The following is a 20,370-nucleotide window of genomic DNA, read 5'->3' on the forward strand; positions in this document are numbered from 1 at the left end:
TATATATATATATATATATATATATATATATATATATATATATATACCATATTTTTCGGACTATAAGATGCACCTAGGTTTTAGAGGAAGGAAATAGGAAAAAAAAAATTCGGACTATAAGACACACTTTTTCCCTCCTCTAAAACCTAGGTGCTCCGGTGCGTCTTGTCCGAATCCCTCCCTCCAAGTTCGTGATCGCCCTCCCTAGGGTTACCTCCCCTCCCCCCGGCCCTGTCACCACCTCTCCCCTTACTCACGCGATCTTCCCTGGTGGTGTAGTGACGTCGGGGCAGGAAAGAGCCCCCTCTATCCTGCCCAGCGCGCTGCTCTGCATCCTCCTGTATGCTGCCTGTGACGGTCTCGGCAAGATTCAAAATGGCCTCCGAGAATTGAAGTGGCCTCGCGAGACTTCAATTCTCGGCGGCCATTTTGAATCTCGCTGAGACCGTCACAGGCAGCATACAGGAGGATGCAGAGCAACGTGCTAGGCAGGAAAGAGGGAGCTCTTTCCTGCCCCGACGTCACTAGACCACCAGGGAAGATCACGTGAGTAAAGGAGGGAGAGGTGGTGACAGGGCCGGGGGGAGGGGAGGTAACCCTAGGGAGGGCGATCCCGAACTCGGAGGGAGGGCGGGAGGGCGGGCGGCCTGCTAAATCTCTACCTTCGGACTATAAGATGCACCCCCCATTTTCCTCCCAAATTTGGGGGGAAAAAAGTGCGTCTTATAGTCCGAAAAATACGGTATATATATATATATATATATATATATATATATATATATATATATATATATATAACACCATATGAGACTTTCCCTTTACAATCAACACTTATCTGTGCGTCCAGGTGCTAATGTTGCAACATTAGCACCTGGATGCACAGATAAGTGTTGATTGCAATTGTTTGGTTACTATTACTACTACTATTTATCATTTCTATAGCGCTACTAGACGTACGAACGTGTAGAAAACAGTCCCTGCTCGACAGAGCTTACAATCTAATTAGGACAGACAAACAGGACAAACAAGAGATAAGGGAATATTATAGTGAGGATGATAAAATAAGGGTTCTGAACAAGTGAATAAGGGTTAGGAGTTAAAAGCAGCATCAAAAAGGTGGGCTTTTAGCTTAGATTTGAAGACGGCCAGAGATGGAGCTTGACGTAGCTTAGATTTGAAGACGGCCATAGATGGAGCTTGACCTACCGGCTCAGGAAGTCTATTCCAGGCATATGGTGCAGAAAGATAAAAGAAACGGAGTCTGGAGTTAGCAGTGGAGGAGAAGGGTGCAGATAAGAGAGATTTACCCAGTGAATGGAGTTCCCAGGGAGGAATGTAGGGAGAGATGAGAGTGGAGAGGTACTGAGGAGCTGCAGAGTGAATGCACTTATAGGTCAATAAGAGGAGTTTGAACTGTATGCGGAAACGGATAGGAAGCCAGTGAAGTGACTAGAGGAGAGGGCTAATGTGAGCATAGCGACACTGGCTATAAATGTACATTAACTATAAGTGCTACAGTTGCTCATGTGTGATCCAAAGAAAAGGTACCCTCTCTTGTTTGCTGTCAGAAAAGAAGAGATGAATGTTGTCTATTTGTTAAACCTCTTCCAAGGGAAGCAGATCAATATTAAAAGATTCTAGTGATGTGAATAAGGGAGGGGGGTAGAAGGAAAGGGGGTCTGAGAGAAGGAGATTAAAGTCTGACTCATATCCTCTGCACCCACACCCCTCTCCACTCACACCCCACCTTGAAACCGGTCCTGTACTAACACCCGCCCGGTCACTCATTCTCCCTTCTCCACTCTCAGTCTTCATACGCTCCACATTGATGTATAGTAAAACAGCCTCCGCAGTCAGCTAATGCTGTAATGTCTACAGCGCAGCCTGAAGGAGCCCCAGCGCTGGCGTGGAAACCATCTGTTTTGACTGTATTTCGATATTTCGACTATATAATGATGCCACTTTTTCCTTTTCTACATCAGGAAGCAACTCTATTAACCAGTCAGATTTCGTTTTTTTTTTTTTTTTTTATCTGTTAGCTTTTCAATCCATGCTCTACTTATAGCTTCTGTAATAAAGTAAAAGATCTATGGAGTGAATGCGATGTTATCCTCTGGTGATCGGAGAGATGGAGTGTGAAAGGAACGTTCGGCCTGTCTTATCTTTTGTGCTGGGAAAGCATCAGACCCAGTGGGGACCGTTGATGTATTGTACATTATGAACGCTCAATAGACTGTTGGCTGGTTTCTGCGGATGACAGCTGGGAATCTGATCACGAGGATTAGATAGACTAGAAACTTCATTATCTGTAGCTAGACTAGATAAAAACACACACCTTTCACTAGTCTTGCAGTGAATGCTTAATGCGTAGGGAAGCCCAGCTGCAGCCCTAGCAGGAGTATTCATGTGTGCATTCATGCCGTGCACTGAAGACAAGTCCTGGCCCCGGCAACAGCAGACGTTTCCTTTGAGTTGTTCTACTGCACTCCCACCCTTCATTTTCCTACTGCTTTAAACCCCCTTTCCCCTCTCCCAAGAGAGCTGTCCGAGAAACGAAAATTCTGCTATGCCCTGTACACTGCTGGGTTAGCAATGGGGTCCTGGCACCACTGGATGTCGGCCAAAGAGAGAAACAGGAAATTCCCCTACGACAATCCAAGGGAGACGCCAAAGAAGTAGAGGATGACATATGACCTTCAGGCCGGGAGAAATGGATCAAATACCTTTCTTGCAGCATCAACAATAGAGACCTGATACAGTTATATCTTTGTGGGTCTTTTAAGATTGTATTTTTAATTTGTATCTATGATTGTTTTATACCCAGTGTTTGTACGTGACCCCTGAAGCAGATGGTTTGCCCTCCAAAACATGGACCCTTGTCTTGTCTCTATGGTTGGTGCTACAATAAAGGCGTTTGATCCATTACCCCCTGCCTGATGGTCATGTGTCATCCTCTACTTCTCTACTGAATATCAGCCAACACTGGCATAATTGCCATGTCCGCCAACGACCTCGATATTCAATGCTGGTGCCTGGAAATAGCCTGGAATTGAATATGCCGCCAACTGAATATTGACCCAGTCATCTTTTAGCGCCAGAAAGGGCAGTGAAAACACTATGTAGCTTATTTTCGAAAGGGAAGGATGCCCATCTTCCGACACAAATCGGGAGATGGGCGTCTCTCCTGAGGTCGCCCAAATCAGCATAATCGAAAGCTGATTTTGGGCGCCCTCAACTGCTTTCCATCGCAGGGATGACCAAAGTTCACGGGGGCATGTTGGCAGTGTACTGAAGGCGGGATGGGAGCGTGGTTAAGAGATGGGCATCCTCGGCCGATAATGGAAAAAAGAAGGGCGTCCCTGACGAACACTTGGGCGACTTTACTTGGTCCCTTTTTTTTCACGGCCAAGCCTCGAAAAGGTGCCTGAACTGACCAGATGACCACCGGAGGGAATCGGGGATCACCTCCCCTTACTCCCCCAGTAGTCATTAACCCCCTCCCACCCTCAAAAAATCTTTAAAAATACTGTTTTGCCACCCTCAGATGCCATACTCAGGTCCATCGCAGCAGTATGCAGGTACCTGGAGCAGTTGTAGTGGGTGCAGTGTACTTCAGGCAGGCGTACCCAGGCCCATCCCCCCCTACCTGTTACACTGTGGTGGTAAATGTGAGCCCTCCAAAATCCACCAGAAATCCACTGTACCCACATGTAGGTGCCCCCCTTCATCCCTAAGGGCTATGGTAGTGGTGTACAGTTGTGGGTAGGGGGTTTTGAGGGGGGGTTGGGGGCTCAGCACCCAAGGTAAGGGAGCTATCACCTGGGAGCAATTTGTGAAGTCCACTGCAGTGCCCCCTAGGGTGCCCGGTTGGTGTCCTGGCATGTGAGGGAGACCAGTGCACTACAAATGCTGGCTCCTCCCACGACCAAATGGCTTGGATTTGGTCATATTTGAGATGGCTGTCCTCGGTTTCCATTATCGCCGAAAACTGGGGACGAGCATCTCAAAAACGACCTAAGGATGACCATCTCTAAGGTTGCCCTAAATGTTGAGATTTGGGTGTCCCCGACCGTATTATCGAAACGAAAGATGGACGCCCATCTTTTTTCGATAATACGGGTTTCCCCGCCCCTTCGTGGGGCCGTCCTGTGAGGATGCCCTCATGAGAACTTGTTCGATTATGCCCCTCCACGTGTCCCCGTGTCATTCTCTAGTTACAGCACATGACAATTTAGGGGACTAAGCAAATTTGTGCTACTGCAGTGTTGTTATATCTTTTCAAATTTTTCCACCCACAGAATTCATTACTAAGATTGCTTTCCACCAAAGAACGGGAGAGGGCGCGAGCTGCCTTTAAATCCCTGGACCTGGATAACGATGGCCTTATTAGTGAGAGCGAGTGCCGGAAAGCATGTCATGCGTGGTTTCGAAAGCAGCCAAAGGAGGCTCCGTCATGCAATGTCAGGTAACAGATGTGGTAGTTTTTTACACATGGGTTTATTTAAGGTCCTAGCGGTGCCCAAAGATAGGGAGAAATGCCTTAAATGTCACATAACAAAAACACTTTAAAAGATCGCAATTCCAGCATATGCCTCTTCTAATTGTTTTAAAAAGGATGATTAGTGCACTTGCTACCTGCTGTGAAATAGCAATGACAGAAGAGAAAAGTTGAGTGTTTCCGAAATGTGTTGGCAAAGATATTTCATGGATTTTGAGGAAGGGATTGATGTGCCTGTAACATACTTGCTATTAAACTTTAGTGACTGTACAAAATTTCAATGTCCTTGAACCATCTCTGCTATGAATAACAGACCCTTTGTGGAAAATGAGCAAGCAGATCAGTATATTATCCAACATATTTTATTGAAGACTAGTAAAAAAGTCCCGTTTCGTACAGAAATGAAACGGGCGCTAGCAAAGTTTTCCTCGGAGTGTGTATGTTTGAGAGAGTGAGTGTGTGAGAGAGAGTGAATGTGCGCGCGTGTGTGTGTGTGTGACAGAGGGAGAGTGAGACTGGGTGCGAGTGTGTGTGTGAGAATGAATGAGAGTATGTGCCAGGGTCTCCCCCCCCCCCCCCCCCCGGTCTGTCTCCCAGTCGCAGTTGCAGGGGGGATTCCCCCCTCCCTCCCAGTTCCAGGGGGGTTCCCCCCGTCCCTTTCTCCCAGTTGCAGGGTCCCCCCTCCCAGTTGCAGGGTCTGTCTGTGTCCCCTCTCCTTTTGTCCTCAATTTAAAAACGACAATGTGAAGCAGCAGCTCCTAGGTTTGCTTGTTTGTGAGTGTATAGCAATGACGGCTGCGTGGGGGAGTTGAAACAGAGATTAACCAACGGGCTTCCTTGCTTACCGTACACTTGCTTGGGTCACTTCCACTCCTGTGTATTAAACGTCCTGAAGCATGTCATAGGTTTGCTTCTTTTGTTTTCAGTGAATGGGATGACGGCTGCGCTGGAGTCGTAGCCAGTGCTGTTTCCTCCCCCCCCCCCCCCCCCCACTTCCGAGTCGCCAGTGGTCCTCGACCCCGAGCCCTCACCCGCCTCCTCCACATTGGACACTCGCCACAGCCATTTGCTCGCCGTGTTGCCGCCCTCCCTCTTCGTCCTGTGCGAGAGTGTGAACCTGGCCTCTCTCCTGCTTTCGGCTACTGATTGGCTCCTTGAATGTGCTCCGCCCTGAACGTCATTATGTTTGACGCGAGGGCGGGGCCCACATCTGCTGCTACAGAGCTTCGAACAAACGAACTGGCTTCATTGACGTCAGTGGTCAATGGAACATTGAGAGTGCTTTTTATGTCCAGATGGGGCGTGGCCTAGGGCGCAGATGGGCGTGGCTGAGTGCGGGAGTCCGAATAGCCTAGGTCAGGAGCCACAGTTGGAGAGAGGTGAGCTTCAGAACGTCTGAGGGGGATTCAGAATGTCTGAGGGGGATTTTATTTATATAGATACTGTATTTAAGACAGTTGCCCGACACAGGCCGTGTTTTGCCCACAAATGGGGTGCGTCAGGGCAGTGGCGTACCAAGGGGGGGGCGGTCCGCCCCAGGTGCACGCCGCTGGGGGGTGCCGCGGCGCCCGCCTGCTCTGAGTTCGCTGACTTTGCGCGTTCGCTGCAGCTCCCTCTGCCCTGGAACAGGTTACTTCCTGTTCCGGGTCAGAGGGAGCTGCAGCGAACGCGCGAAGTCAGGGAACTCTGAGCAGGTGCGTGCTACGGCACCCCCCCCCAGCAGCGTGCACCCGGGGGGGGGGGTTCCATGCTGCATCAGGGGGGGGGGGTGCTGCACCCGGGGGGGCGGGGCACCGCCCCGGGTGTCCGCCCCCCTAGGAACGTCACTGCGTCAGGGGCTAGTCTGTATCTCTACGGATAAGAACAATTGCAGGACAAGGAAAAAGGAAATGCAAAAAAAAAAAAAAAACCAGCACAAACAGCGTGTCCTGTTGTGTTTCCAAATCACCAGCAAGTAAGGTCTGTTATCAAAGCTGGAAAAAACAAAAGACTACTTGTTGGTGATTTGGAAACACAACAGGACACGCTGTTTGTGCTGGGTTTTTTTTTTTTGCATTTCCTTTTTCCTTGTCCTGCAATTGTTCTTATCCGTAGAGATACAGACTAGCCCCTGACGCAGCCCTTTTGTGGGCGAAACACGGCCTGTGTCGGGCAACTGTCTTAAATACGGTATCTTCAATAAAATATTTTGGATAATATACTGATCTGCTTGCTCATTTTCCACGTTGGATTTCGCAGATCGTTTGCCTTGCTGTTTTCTGGGACTAACAGACCCTTTGTACAACAGTTAAGTTGATGTACAACTCGCCACTTTGTGACTTAATCTGTGAGCTGTTCTGCAGTTTGCATTTTCATCTTTGAGATTTATTCTTTACTTATCTAAAAACCAGTTATTCCTCTAATCTTCATTTGTGATATTTTGAAGCCCAATTTTGCACACCTTGTCTAGGTAGGGAAAGGGCCATCGAAGTTGGGCTGTTCAAAAAGTGTAAAGTATTTTACAAAAAGCTTACTACACACAGAGCCTGTTGTAAAATACATATTTATTTATTTATTTATTAGTTGCACAGATTCAGCTCCACATAGCAGTGGCGTAGCCAGAAGTCACTTTTTGGGTGGGCCAACAGGTTGGATGGGTGGGCACTAGACAGTGGTGTGCTGGTAAATGTTTAACAACAGGCTTTCTCCCCGGTCCACCTGTGTACCTCCCCTCAAAATTGCAGAGCTGGCTATAGCCGGGGAGAGAGCCTGGGGGGTGGGGGAGGCAATGCATTACTCTCTCCAGGAAAAAAAAACATTAAATGATCCCAGGTTCCAATCTAATTCATGTTTAATGTGGGATAAAATGCCATAAATAAGTAAATAAATATAAACTTTTAATGTGGCGCACCTGATTCTCAAAGTGGACATGTTCCAATCATTATAATGAAAATAAAATGATTTTTTTCTACCTTTGCTGTCTGGTGACTTTGTTTTTCTGATCATACTGGCCCAGTATCTGATTCTGCTGCTATCTGTCCTCTTTACCCCGTTTCCAGGGCTTCCTTTCCATTTATTTCTTTACTTTCCGCCTTTCTTCTGCATTTCTTGCTCTGGGTCCTCCGCAGACTTGACTGTCCAGTGGATCCAGCTTCTGCCTATTTTCTTCATCCATGTGCAATTTTCTCCTCTCTTCCTTTTCCCTCATCTTATCTCCTTCCTCACTCTTCCCTCCCCTCCTTCCATGTCCAGCATTTCTTCTCTCTCCCTTCCCTCTCCATCATCCATATCCAGCAGCCTCTTTTCTCCTGCCCTTTTCTCCATCCATCCATGTCCAGCAACCCTCCTCTGCCCCCTGCCCTCCCCTCCATCCACCCATGTCCAGCAACCTTCCTCTCTCCTCTTCCCTCCCCTCCATCCACCCATGTCCAGCAACTCTTATCTCCCCTCCATCCATCCATACCCAGAAATTCTCCTCTCTCCCCTGCCCCCCACCTCCATCCATCCATCCCCAGCAATTCTCCTCTCTCCCCTGACCCCCACCTCCATCCATCCATCCATCCCCACGATCGCACGATCTACCTCCTCCCTCTGCCTCACTCTCAACAGCAGCGGTAGCGATTCAAACACTCTGCCTCCTGCTTCTAACCCGGAAGCGAGACGCTTCCGGGTTAGAAGCAGGAGGCAGAGTGTTTGAATCGCTACCGCTGCTGTTGAGAGTGAGGCAGAGGGAGGAGGTAGATCGTGGCGGCGGTAGGCAGCGTCTGGGAAGCGCTGCCGTCAGAGAGAAGGAGGTGGATGCAGGATCAGCACTGCCTGCTCCCTCCGCTCCGCTGCTGGGTGGGCCTGAACCCAAACTGGGTGGGCCTAGGCCCATTCAGGCCCACCCGTGGCTACGCCCCTGCCACATAGACTGGGAACATCCATTTAACAACAATATTTTATTTTATTTATTTATTGCATTTGTATCCCACATTTTCCCACCTATTTGCAGGCTCAATGTGGCTTACATAGTTTTGTTAACATTGCCATTTCATGATATCAGATACAGTTAGTATTGTGCAGAGATTAAGTACGGGAAGAAAGAAGAAGGAAGGGAATGGTTAGGGTAATTACAAAAGGTGGGGTTTCAGAACTGAGTGGGTTGGTGAGGTGGATTAGTGAGGCTATCGGTTCTCATTGTAGGCTTTGTTGAAGAAATATGTCTTCAGAGATTTGCGAAAGATAGTTGTTTCGTTGATTGTTTTCAGGTCTGTAGGTAGTGCATTCCATAACTGCGTGCTCATGTAAGAGAAGGTAGTGGCAGGCATCAGCTTGTACTTTAGTCCTTTACAGCTGGGGAAGTGCAGGTTGAGAAATTTGCGGGATGATCTTGTGGCATTTCTGGGAGGTAGGTCCACGAGGTTTAGCATGAAGATTGGGGCGTCTGCGTGAATGATTTTGTGTACAATCGTGCAGATCTTGAATGCAAAGCGTTCCTTAAGTGGGAGCCAGTGAGGTTTCTCTCTTAAGGGTTTTGCACTTTCATATTTAGTTTTTCCAAATATGCGTCTGGCGGCAGTATTCTGGGCAGTTTGGAGTTTTTTGATAGTCTGTTCTTTGCAGCCAGCGTACAGTGCGTTGCAGTAGTCCAGATGACTTATTACCATTGACTGTACCAGAGTACGGAAGATGAATCTCGGGAAGAAAGGTTTTACTCTTTTGAGTTTCCACATGGAGTAGAACATCTTTTTCGTCGTGTTTTTCACGTGGGCATCAAGAGTGAGGTTTCGATCAATGGCGACTCCAAGAATTTTCAAGTTTTTTGAGATAGGAAGAGAACAGTATGGTGTGATTATGGTGGAGAAATTTTTTGTGTTATGTTGTGAGGTAAGTACAAGACATTGTGTTTTTTCTGCGTTAAGTTTTAGTTGGAATGCATCTACCCATGTGTGCATTGTTTGGAGGCTTTGGTTGATCTTGTTGTGTTCGTGAAAGACCATCTAGCTTTCCGGTCAGTATTTTTATTCTGTCTGCACTAGGAACGTGAACACCAGTTAGATTTCCTCTTATCCAGGACTGTCTTTTTGGTTTTCTTCCTTTGCAATCTACCATATTGGGTAAAAGAGCAAACCAAATCCATGCTTAGCTCCTTCTAGCACTGACTCCCAGGAATAACATGTATAGACTGTTTGTACGTTTGGGAAGCTCACCAGGTGCCCTTGGCCTGGATTGGCTGCAGTCGTGGGCAGGATGCTGGGCTCGATGGACCCTTGGTCTTCTCCCAGTGTGGCATTACTTATGCACTTATGTCCTCTACTTGGCTCACTTTTATTACATAGAGCAGTGATTTAACCTATTGTGATGTCATAGTGGCTCATTCCACCAATAAGAGCCAACCTCATTAGTGATGTCACAATGGCTTGATTGTATAGAATGTTTGTACGTTTGGGAAGCTCGCCAGGTGCCCTTGGCCTGGATTGGCCGCTGTCGTGGACAGGATGCTGGGCTCGATGGACCCTTGGTCTTTTCCCAGTATGGCATTACTTATGTACTTATGTACTTATGACTTTTCCCATACTTAACCACAAGGCTATATAATAACCAGCCATGCTGATGAGACTATCGCTCAAAACAGATCCACTGCATAGGCTGCTAGACAGACCCAAATATCTGAACGCTTGTGTTTCTTCTGTGACCCTCTAGGTATTACGTACCTTAAGGTCTGCCGGACAGACTCAGCTGCTAGACTAGACAAACTCAGTCATGTGCTTGCCTGAGTTTTCCCTTGCACTTTTAACTGACTCTACAGTGGGTCAACTGGACAGTAGCATAGCCAAGGGTGGGGCCCAGGCCCATCCAGTAGCAGCACACCTATGATGTGGCTAGCAGGGATCCCCAAGCCCCACCAGCCAAAAACTGTCCCCCTTGCATTCCTTGCAAATAGCAGATCTTCGCCTGCAGCGACTTATACATACTGTTCGCACCAGCCCCTCAGCCTTCCCTCTGATGTGTTCCCACCTATGCGGAAACAGGAAGTTGCATCAGAGGGAAGGCTGTGGGGCCAACATGAGCAGTGTGTATTAGTTGCTGCTCGCTGCCAGTGAAAATCTGCTATTTAAAAGGTATGCGGGGGAGGGGGGATGTTTGAGAGACCATATGGCATACAGACAAGAGAGGGAGAGACCAAATCACTTATGGGATGGGGGGGGGGGGGGGGATCTTCTGCCCACCCATCTTGGGCCCAGGCCCACCCAAAATTGGATGTCTGGCTACGCCCCTGCATCAGGGCAGGCCATGGCAGAAAGAAGTTCTGACGTTAGCAAACCAGTCTGCAGGATAGTAAGTGCTGAGTCAGCTTCTCCTTGTTCTTACATTGCGAAGAAATGCAAAGCGATGCACTTAGGGAGTAGAAATCCACAGGAGATGTATGTGTTAGGTGGTGAGAGTCTGATATGTACAGACGGGGAGAGGGATCTTGGGGTGATAGTATCTGAGGATCTGAAGGCGACGAAACAGTGTGACAAGGCGGTGGCCGTAGCTAGAAGGTTGCTAGGCTGTATAGAGAGAGGTGTGATCAGCAGAAGAAAGGAAGTGTTGATGCCCCTGTACAAGTCATTGGTGAGGCCCCACCTGGAGTATTATATTCAGTTTTGGAGGCCGTATCTTGCTAAGGGTGTAAAAAGAATTGAAGCGGTGCAAGGAAAAGCTATGAGAATGGTATGGGATTTGCGTTACAAGACGTATGAGGAGAGACTTGCTGACCTGAACATGTATACCCTGGAGGAAAGGAGAAACAGGGGTGATATGATACAGACATTCAAATATTTGAAAGGTATTAATCCGCAAACGAACCTTTTCTGTAGAAGGGAAGGCGGTAGAACTAGAGGACATGAAATGAGATTGAAGGGGGGCAGACTCAAGAAAAATGTCAGGAAGTATTTTTTCACGGAGAGAGTGGTGGATACTTGGAATTCCCTCCCGCAGGAGGTGGTGGAGATGAAAACGGTAACGGAATTCAAACATGCGTGGGATAAACATAAAGGAATCCTGTTCAGAAGGAATGGATCCTCAGAAGCTTAGCGGAGATTGGGTTGCAGAGCCAGTGGTGGGAGGTGGGGCTAGTGCTGGGCAGACCTCTACGGTCTGTGCCCTGAAAATGGCAGATACAAATCAAGGTAAGATATACAGTAAAACCTCGGTTTTCGTCGCCTTCGGATTTCGTCGTTTTCGGTTTTCATCGTTTTTTTCATCAAAATTTTGTCTCGGTTTTCGTCTGTCGCCTCGGATTTTGTCTTCAGCTGGCAGGGTCTGGAAGATGGAGGACATTTCATGCCCACCCACGTTTTCTGTAAGCCCACCAAACCCTCCCACCTCCTGCCCCTCCGATCAAAGGTTTATCAAGAGCAGACCAAGCGTAAGGAAAATGAAATAGGCGCCTACCTGAAGGAGCAGCTGGAGGGTTTCTCCAAAAATAAGGAAGCCCCATCGTTCCCGGTGGGAGAGGGAAGTGAGACTGAGGGTCCCGACCGCTCACACAGTACAGCTGCCAGAGTTTCACTGCATGCAAGAAGAGCAATAATGGAAGCACAAACGTGCAAAGGGCTGGCTCTGAGCCCCTCCCATCAGAACAACGCTGGCTAAAATCTTTAACCATTTGGATTCTCCTACCACCTCCAGTGAGCTTTAGACAATCAGAAGATTTATTTTTGTTACATTTGTACCCCGCGCTTTCCCACTCATGGCAGGCTCAATGCGGCTTACATGGGGCAATGGAGGGTTAAGTGACTTGCCCAGAGTCACAAGGAGCTGCCTGTGCCTGAAGTGGGAATCAAACTCAGTTCCCCAGTTCCCCAGGACCAAAGTCCACCACCCAAACCACTAGGCCACTCCTCCACTGTTGCTACTATTTGAGATTCTACATGGAATGTTGCTATTCCACTAGCAACATTCCATGTAGAAGTCGGCCCTTGCAGATCACCAATGTGGCCGTGCAGGCTTCTGCTTCTATGAGTCTGACGTCCTGCACATACGTGCAGGACGTCAGACTCACAGAAACAGAAGCCTGCGCAGCCTTCTACATGGAATGTTGCTAGTGGAATAGCAACATTCCATGTAGAATCTCCAATAGTATCTATTTTATTTTTGTTACATTTGTACCCTGCGCTTTCCCACTCATGGCAGGCTCAATGCGGCTTACATGGGGCAATGGAGGGTTAAGTGACTTGCCCAGAGTCACAAGGAGCTGCCTGTGCCTGAAGTGAGAATTGAACTCAGTTCCTCAGGACCAAAGTCCACCACCCTAACCACTAGGCCACTCCTCCACTCCTTTTTACTTTGAAAAGGTGTTAATTTGCCGAACACAATGGGAATCGTACAGGGCACTTTGTAGCTCGTCTCCTAAAGGTGCAGCTCAACTGTTCAGTCAATTAAAAAACAAAAAAAAAATCCCGTGTTTTCTGTTTACAACTGCAATCCAGAAAAGTATTTTATTTCATGTTTTAGTGTGTCTTTCCCCGATAATCCGTTTTCACAAATACCGGTGTGATTCCAAGAATCTTAAATTGTAAGATGTCCTGAGTTTATATAGTTGTACTGTACTTTCTTATTGCCTCAGTTTTCGTTGGTTTCGGATTTCGCCGATTGTTTTCGGCTGGATTACCGACGAAAACCGAGGTATCACTGTACACAAAAAGTAGCACATATGAGTTTATCTTGTTGGGCAGATTGGATGGACCGTGCAGGTCTTTTCTGCCGTCATCTACTATGTTACTGTGTTACTATTGGAAGCTCTTTTCTCACTCCAGATGGGTAGGGGGTTGGGGGTTCAGAGATGGGAGCACAGGACAGGAAGAGAGGGGGTGTCCCGGACCCAGAGCCGGACATGGAGCGGAGAGAGGGATGTTGGGCACATGGGAGGGACGTACTGGGCCTCCCACTGCCCTGGGCCCTCAGGCACCGCCTGGTTGTCCGAATGGTCGATCCGCCCCTGGGCGTGACCACGGGAAGGACATGGGTGTGCCGGGGCATTCCAAAAGACTGCAACAGAATACTGGGTCTCTACACCTAATTTGGGTGCCAGCATTTGCACCAGGTTTCAGCAGGCGCAAAGTTAAGGCACAGAAATCAGCGCTAAGCAAGTTTCTATAAAGGGTGAGTGCCCTTTATGGAATCACCCTGAGCACCAATCTTTTCTGGCGGCCATTTTTGACTTCCTTTTATAGAATCCGGGTCCTATTTGTCTCTCCTTCGCTTACTACTACTACTTACTACTACAACTACTATTTAGCATTTCTATAGCGCTACAAGGCGTACGCAGCGCTGCACAAACATAGAAGAAAGACAGTCCCTGCTCAAAGAGCTTACAATCTAATAGACAAAAAAAAATAAAGTAAGCAAATCAAATAAATTAATGTGTACAGGAAGGAGGAGAGGAGGGTAGGTGGAGGCGAGTGGTTACAAGTGGTTACGAGTCAAAAGCAATGTTAGAGGTGGGCTTTCAGTCTAGATTTAAAGGTGGCCAAGGATGGGGCAAGACGTAGGGGCTCAGGAAGTTTATTCCAGGCGTAGGGTGCAGCGAGACAGAAGGCGCGAAGTCTGGAGTTGGCAGTAGCGGAGAAGGGAACAGGTAAGAAGGATTTATCCAGGGAACGGAGTGCACGGGAGGGGTGTAGGGAAGGACGAGTGTGGAGAGATACTGGGGAGCAGCAGAGTGAGTACATTTATAGGTTAGTAGAAGAAGTTTCTGTAGCAGGGGTGTAGCCAGACAACAGATTTTGGGTGGGCCTAGGCAAGAAGTGGGTGGGCAACAAGTGTTCTCCGCCCCCCCCCCACCACCACCACCACCAATAAAAAAAAATATGTCAGCTGGCAGGAAAACGCTTCTTTCCACCTTGGTAGTCTGAAGCAGGCATGCTCTGCAAACTGAGTTGGCACAGGTGCCAGTATCGTGGAGAGTAGCGTTTTTATTACCATCAGGGGGAAGTCTTCAGCTGGCGGAGCTTGGGATTCCCACCAGCTACCACTAAACGTGTGCTACTGTTGGGTGGGCTTGAGCCCTAAGTGGGTGGGCCCTGGCCCACCCAAGCCCACCTGTGGCTACGCCACTGCCCTGGAAACTATAAGCAGTACTTTACCAGAATTGTCAGTGAACAGCCACATCCTGGGGTTGGCAAATCACCCTTGGCAGCAGAAAGCACTTCCGAGGTCACACTGGACATTTTAACATCATGTGATGCCGTTTCTTTGTGTGGGCGAAGATGTTAATCAGCAGAAATTAAACTCTTCACGTTCTTTTTCCCATTAATGCCAGTATAAGCCATGTGGGTCCCATGTCGGAGAGCAGCCCTGCCAGTAGCAGCAGTGCCAAGAGCCAGGAAAAGATCCTGCTGACCTCGGAACAAGAGGACACCAGGTGAGGTGGGGGACAGCGGGTACAGGCTGATGATGAGTTCCGCTCTTGTTCAAAGTAAAAGCAACGGCAGTGCACGTTGGACCGACGCCGTGTTATCACTGCAGTATCCTGCTGTTCTTACGATGACCAGCTCAGTGGTAGGGAGCTGGAGCCATCCTTGTGGTCGTTAGGGCCTCTACAAGGAATGCAACTAGTACTACTACTACTACTTAGCATTTCTATAGCGCTGCCAGGGTTACGCAGCGCTGTACAAGTTTAAACACGGGGAGGGACAGTCCCTGCTCAAGAGAGCTTACAATCTAACAGTAACATACTACGTAGTCAGTGTAGGTAACAGGAATGGGGAAGGTGGTTAGACGCCAAAAGCAAGGGAGAAGAGATGGCCTTAAGTAAGGACTTGAAGATGGGCAGGGAGGGCGCATGGCGTATGGGCTCGGGAAGTCTGTTCCAGGCATAAGGTGCTGCGAGGCAGAAGGGGCGGAGTCTGGAGTTAGCGGTGGTGGAGAAGGGTACAGATAGGAGTGATTTGTCCTGAGAGCGGAGGTTACGGGTGGGAACTAGAATGTTACTTACAATGGTGTCAATTGTAAAGGTGACTTTAATGATATTTACAACTGCAGGGCCGGTCCTAGGGTCTCTGGTGCCCCCCCCCCCCCCCCCCCCCCCCGTCTAGCATCTTCTTTCTCTCTTCTCCCTCCCTCTTCTCCCACCATGCCCCCCTTTTCAGCCTAGTGCCTTAAAAGGTGAAGAACAAGTTGAAGAACAGCAGGCAGAGGGAGCACAACAAAAAACATTGTGTCTACCTCCCCCTCCTGTGTCCATTTCCTTCTAACCCCCACCCCCTCCTGTCCATCGATTGCAGGTGGTGCATTCCCCCCTCCCCTCCCTCTCCCCCCTCTCTCTCCCCTCCCTCTCACCCCTCTCTCTCTCTCATCCTCCCTCCGTCCCTCCGAGTTCCAGGGTCCCCCTCCTTCCCTCCCTCCGAGTCCCGCCCTCATTTCCTGTTTCCGCAAGGGCGGGACCAGAGCTGAGAGACAGAGAAGGGAAGGCTGAAGCGCTGAGCCTGCACGCTTTTCACTGCGTGCTGCTGCTGCCGTAACCCCGACGAGGTAAGAAGATGGCTTTTAAAATTTGGAGAGAGGGACCCTGGAACTGGGAGGGAGGACGGGCGGGCCCTGGAACTCAGAAGGCGGGCGGGCAGCAGCGCTTGCGGCGCCCTTGAAGGCAGGCGTCCCCCTGTGGTGCTTACCCCGCTTACCGGGTTGGGCCGGCCCTGCAAAACTGTTTACCGATAGAGCAAATATTTGCATCCCTGACCTGCATTTAACCGTGTGGCCCATGGCATGATACTGGTTTTCTCATTAATAAAGGGTTGTTGTGTTAAACTAACTGAATTAATTGGGTAAGAAAATTTAGGCCGCAATCAATGAGATCGATATTCAGCAGGTGGCACACAGCTTTTTCCTGACCGCTGCTGGCCTTACGCCCAGAAATTCAATTCTGGGCCATAACCGGGCTTCGGCATTGAATTTTTTTGGCTTCTGGAGCCGGCTACACCATAACTGGTTAAAGGGTCCTTTTACTAAGGTGCGCCGAAAATGGCCTGTGCAGGTGTAGGCGCATGTTTTGGATGCGCACATGTCCATTTTCCAGTGCGCCTGTAAAAAAGGCCTTTTTTTTTTTTACCAAAAATGGATGCGCGGCAAAGTAAAAATTGGCTTGTGTCCATTTTGGGCATGAGACTTTACTGCCTCCCATTGACTTAGTGGTAAGGTCTCATGTGTTAACTGGGCGGTAATCGTCAGCGTGCGTACACTGCCGATTACCGCCCGGTTAGCGCTGCACAGTAGAAAATTAAAAAATATTTTCTGACACGTGTATCGGACGCTTGTAAAAAATGGAATTACCACCTGGGTTACGCAGTAGCTGGGCAGTAGTTCCAAATTGACGCGTGTAGGCACCTACATTCCTTAGTAAAATGGCCCCCAAGCGCGATATTCAGCACCTAACCGACTATGGGGCACTGCATAAAGATAGGAGTCCTGTCTTCGGAAGGGATGGTACAGGTCAGAGAGGAAAGGCCAAGTGTATGCCAGAGGCAGCCACTGAATAAGGCTGCTGCTGGCACTGCAAAGACTTCAGGACTTCAGGGAGCAAGCAGGCAGGGCTGGGAGTGGCTGGAAACATGCTAGAAGGGAGGGAAGGAGGGGCAGGTGTAGTCACGGGGGGGGGGGGGGGAGGTGAAGGAGTGGAGGAGAGCACGGAGGGCCAGGATAGAAGCTAAACTGGGGGGGAGGGAGGGAGGGAGGGAGGGAGGGGGAGTCCGGATTCTCGGATGGGTTTCTGGATTTTCAGGTGTCGGCACAAAAATTTGAAGGGTCTGGATTTCTGGACTTCTGCTGTACCATGAAATAGAGCTAAAACTTGATGATTTTTAGGTATTTTAACAGATTAGACTAGTGGGTCTAGTGAATCACTTTTTGTTGATAACATGCCCAAGACATTTTTTTTTTGTTACATTTGTACCCTGCGCTTTCCCACTCATGGCAGGCTCAATGCAGCTTACATGGGGCAATGGAGAGTTAAGTGACTTGCCCAGAGTCACAAGGAGCTGCCTGTGCCTGAAGTGGGAATCAAACTCAGTTCCTCAGTTCCCCAGGACCAAAGTCCACCACCCTAACCACTAGGCCACTCCACTGTTGCTACTATTTGAGATTCTACATGGAATGCTGCTATTCCACTAGCAACATTCCATGTAGAAGTCGGCCCTTGGAGATCACCAATGTGGCCGCGCAGGCTTCTGCTTCTGTGAGTCTGACGTCCTGCACGTACGTGCAGGACGTCAGACTCACAGAAACAGAAGCCTGCGCAGCCTTCTACATGGAATGTTGCTAGTGGAATAGCAACATTCCATGTAGAATCTCCAATAGTAGCAACATTCCATGTAGAATCTCCAATAGTATCTATTTTATTTTTGTTACATTTGTACCCTGCGCTTTCCCACTCATGGCAGGGTCAATGCGGCTTACATGGGGCAATGGAGGGTTAAGTGACTTGCCCAGAGTCACAAGGAAATGCCTGTGCCTGAAGTTGGAATCAAACTCAGTTCCTTAGGACCAAAGTCCACCACCCTAACCACTAGGCCACTCCTCCACTCTGGAGGTAATTCTACAAAGGACCACTTACTTTCCTTTATAGAATAGGTTCCAAATAGGCGTCTTTGAGACACCTTTATAGAACTGCCATCCATAAGCTCAGTTTTGTATAGATATCTATGTTGCAAAAAGGACCCCCAAGGTGGGACATTGATAGCTTGCAGCATATTTTGCAAAAGGCTTGCCAAATGTGGAGTCTTTTGTAAGTTATATATAAAGCTGGGAAAACAATACATGTACATAAGTATTGCCATATTAGGAAAGACCAAAGATCCATCAAGCCCTGTTTCCAACAGTGGCCAATCCAGGTCACAAGTACCTGGCAAGATCCCAAAACAGTACAAAACATTTTATACTGCTTATCCCAGAAATAGTGGATTTTCCCCAAGTCCATTTAATAATGGTCTATGTACTTTTCCTTTAGGAAGCCGGCCAGACTTTTTTAAAACTCTGCTAAGCTAACCGCCTTTACCACATTCTCTGGCAATGAATTGGCAGTATGTACAGGAAAACAGTGATTTTACAAAGAAGCACGTACAAAAAAAAAACAGCTTTACTCTTTTGGGTGTAAGTAATGAAATAATCAGAAATGCACATCAGAGGGCACCTAATTAAGGAACTGAGGTCTAAAGCGTAGGGGGCCCTTTTACTAAACCACGTAGGTGCCTACGCGCGCACAATGCATGTCAGTTTGGAACTACCGCCCGGCTACTGCGTGGCCCGGGCGATAATTTCATTTTTTACGCACGTCTGCGACGTGTGTCCGAAAATATTTTTTTGTTTTCGAATGCGCAGCACGAACCGGGCAGTAATCGATAGGGTACACGCGTTGATGATTACCGCCTGGTTCACGCATGAGACCTTACCGCTAAGTGAATGGGTAGCGGTAAGGTCTCAGACCCAAAATGATCGCGCGCCAATTTTTATTTTCCCGCAAGTCCATTTTCAGCCCCCCCCCCCAAAAGGCCTTTTTTTACAGGTGCGCTGAAAAATGGATCTGCGCGCATCCAAAACACGTGCCTACACTAGCACAGGCCATTTTTCAGCGCACCTTAGCAAAAGGACTCCTAAGGGTTTTTTTGCTATTTGAGGTGGTTTTGAACACCAAAGAGGCAAGCACAATTATACCCTGTACCTCTCCTCCAAACTCCGGGTCTGAATGACCAATTAGCTGACCGTTATATGTGCCACAGCGTAGGTTTAAATGCAGATGGGGAAATTTCTTGAAATTATTATTATTAACATTTGTATAGCACTACCAGACGCACGCAGCGCTGAACACCTGACACAGAGAGACAGTCCCTGCTCGATAGAGCTTATAATCTAAAAATACAGACAGACAAGACAATTAAGGGCAAGGAAAGTACTGGGTGAGAAGGAACAAGGATAGGGGAATTGAGTAGTGGTTAGGAGCCAAAAGCAGTAGTGAAAAGGTGGGTTTTCAGCATAGATTTGAAAACAGGTAGAGATGGAGCTAGGCGTACAGGCTCAAGAAGTCCATTCCAGGCATAAGGGTGTCGTGAGGGAAAAGGAACGAAGCCTGAAGTTAGGAGTGGAGGAGAAGGGGGACGACAAGAGAGATTTGTCCAGCGAGCGGAGATTACGGGGAGGAAGGTAGGGAGAGATGAGAGTGGAGAGGTAATGGGGGGCTGCAGAATGGATGCATTTAAAGGTCAGTAAGAGAAGTTTGAACTGTACGCGGAAGCGGACAGGGAGCCAGTGAAGTGACTTGAGGAGTGGGCTAGTGTGGGTAAAACGATTTTGGCGGAAAATAATATACACGTATTTCTGTTTTTTACATGTGTAAACCTTCTAGGGTCACCTCAGCTCCTCCTTAAAGTTACTTATTTCCAAATGTCTCCATTGTATGTTCTCATTGTTAAAAAAAAAGAAGCTTCATTTGGCCTTCCATTTCCTCTCTCCAACAGACAAGTGGACTGGGACACGTTTCTGAAGGAAAATGTGACCTTCGTCCTTGCCGCTCGCCCTAATAGCGCTGGAATCCATCTGCGTCCACCGGTATAGACTGCCAGCAATGACGAGGGAGATGTCGCCAACCAACGTGAAAGACTCCACCTGGAGAACCCTGAGCGATGCATGAGATAAGAGCTGGATGCAGAAGTGGGTTTTGGGGGGCTGTTTGGGAGAGGGGGAATCCTAACATTAATACATCCATTGCTGCAAAACCTGACGGATTTCTTCATCTGAGCATGGAAACTGCTTGAAGGCTTGACCAGGGGATATTCTTGAAATAAATCAACGCAGCACCCTCTCCCACTGATCCATCAGGTTCAGCCATGTTTTCAGACTGGTCCGAATGAGACCAGAACTGTTCAGCTCGTGAT

General features: G+C 48.4%; 1 protein-coding gene across 1 annotated transcript in view; it reads left to right on the top strand.

The window, feature by feature from the left end:
- The window catches only part of PHF24 (PHD finger protein 24), a 228,631-nt gene extending 208,510 nt beyond the window's left edge, over positions 1 to 20,121 (top strand). The window contains exons 6-8 of the mRNA XM_030191879.1: positions 4,299 to 4,465; positions 14,769 to 14,870; positions 19,954 to 20,121. Of these exons, the coding sequence (XP_030047739.1) occupies positions 4,299 to 4,465; positions 14,769 to 14,870; positions 19,954 to 20,050 (366 nt within the window). The 3' untranslated portion in view covers positions 20,051 to 20,121. The remainder of the gene's footprint in view (positions 1 to 4,298; positions 4,466 to 14,768; positions 14,871 to 19,953) is intronic.
- The last annotated feature ends 249 nt before the right edge of the window (positions 20,122 to 20,370 follow it).

This window comes from Microcaecilia unicolor, chromosome 2 (genome assembly GCF_901765095.1).
Source record: "Microcaecilia unicolor chromosome 2, aMicUni1.1, whole genome shotgun sequence".
In the NCBI taxonomy this organism is placed as follows: Eukaryota; Metazoa; Chordata; class Amphibia; order Gymnophiona; family Siphonopidae; genus Microcaecilia; species Microcaecilia unicolor.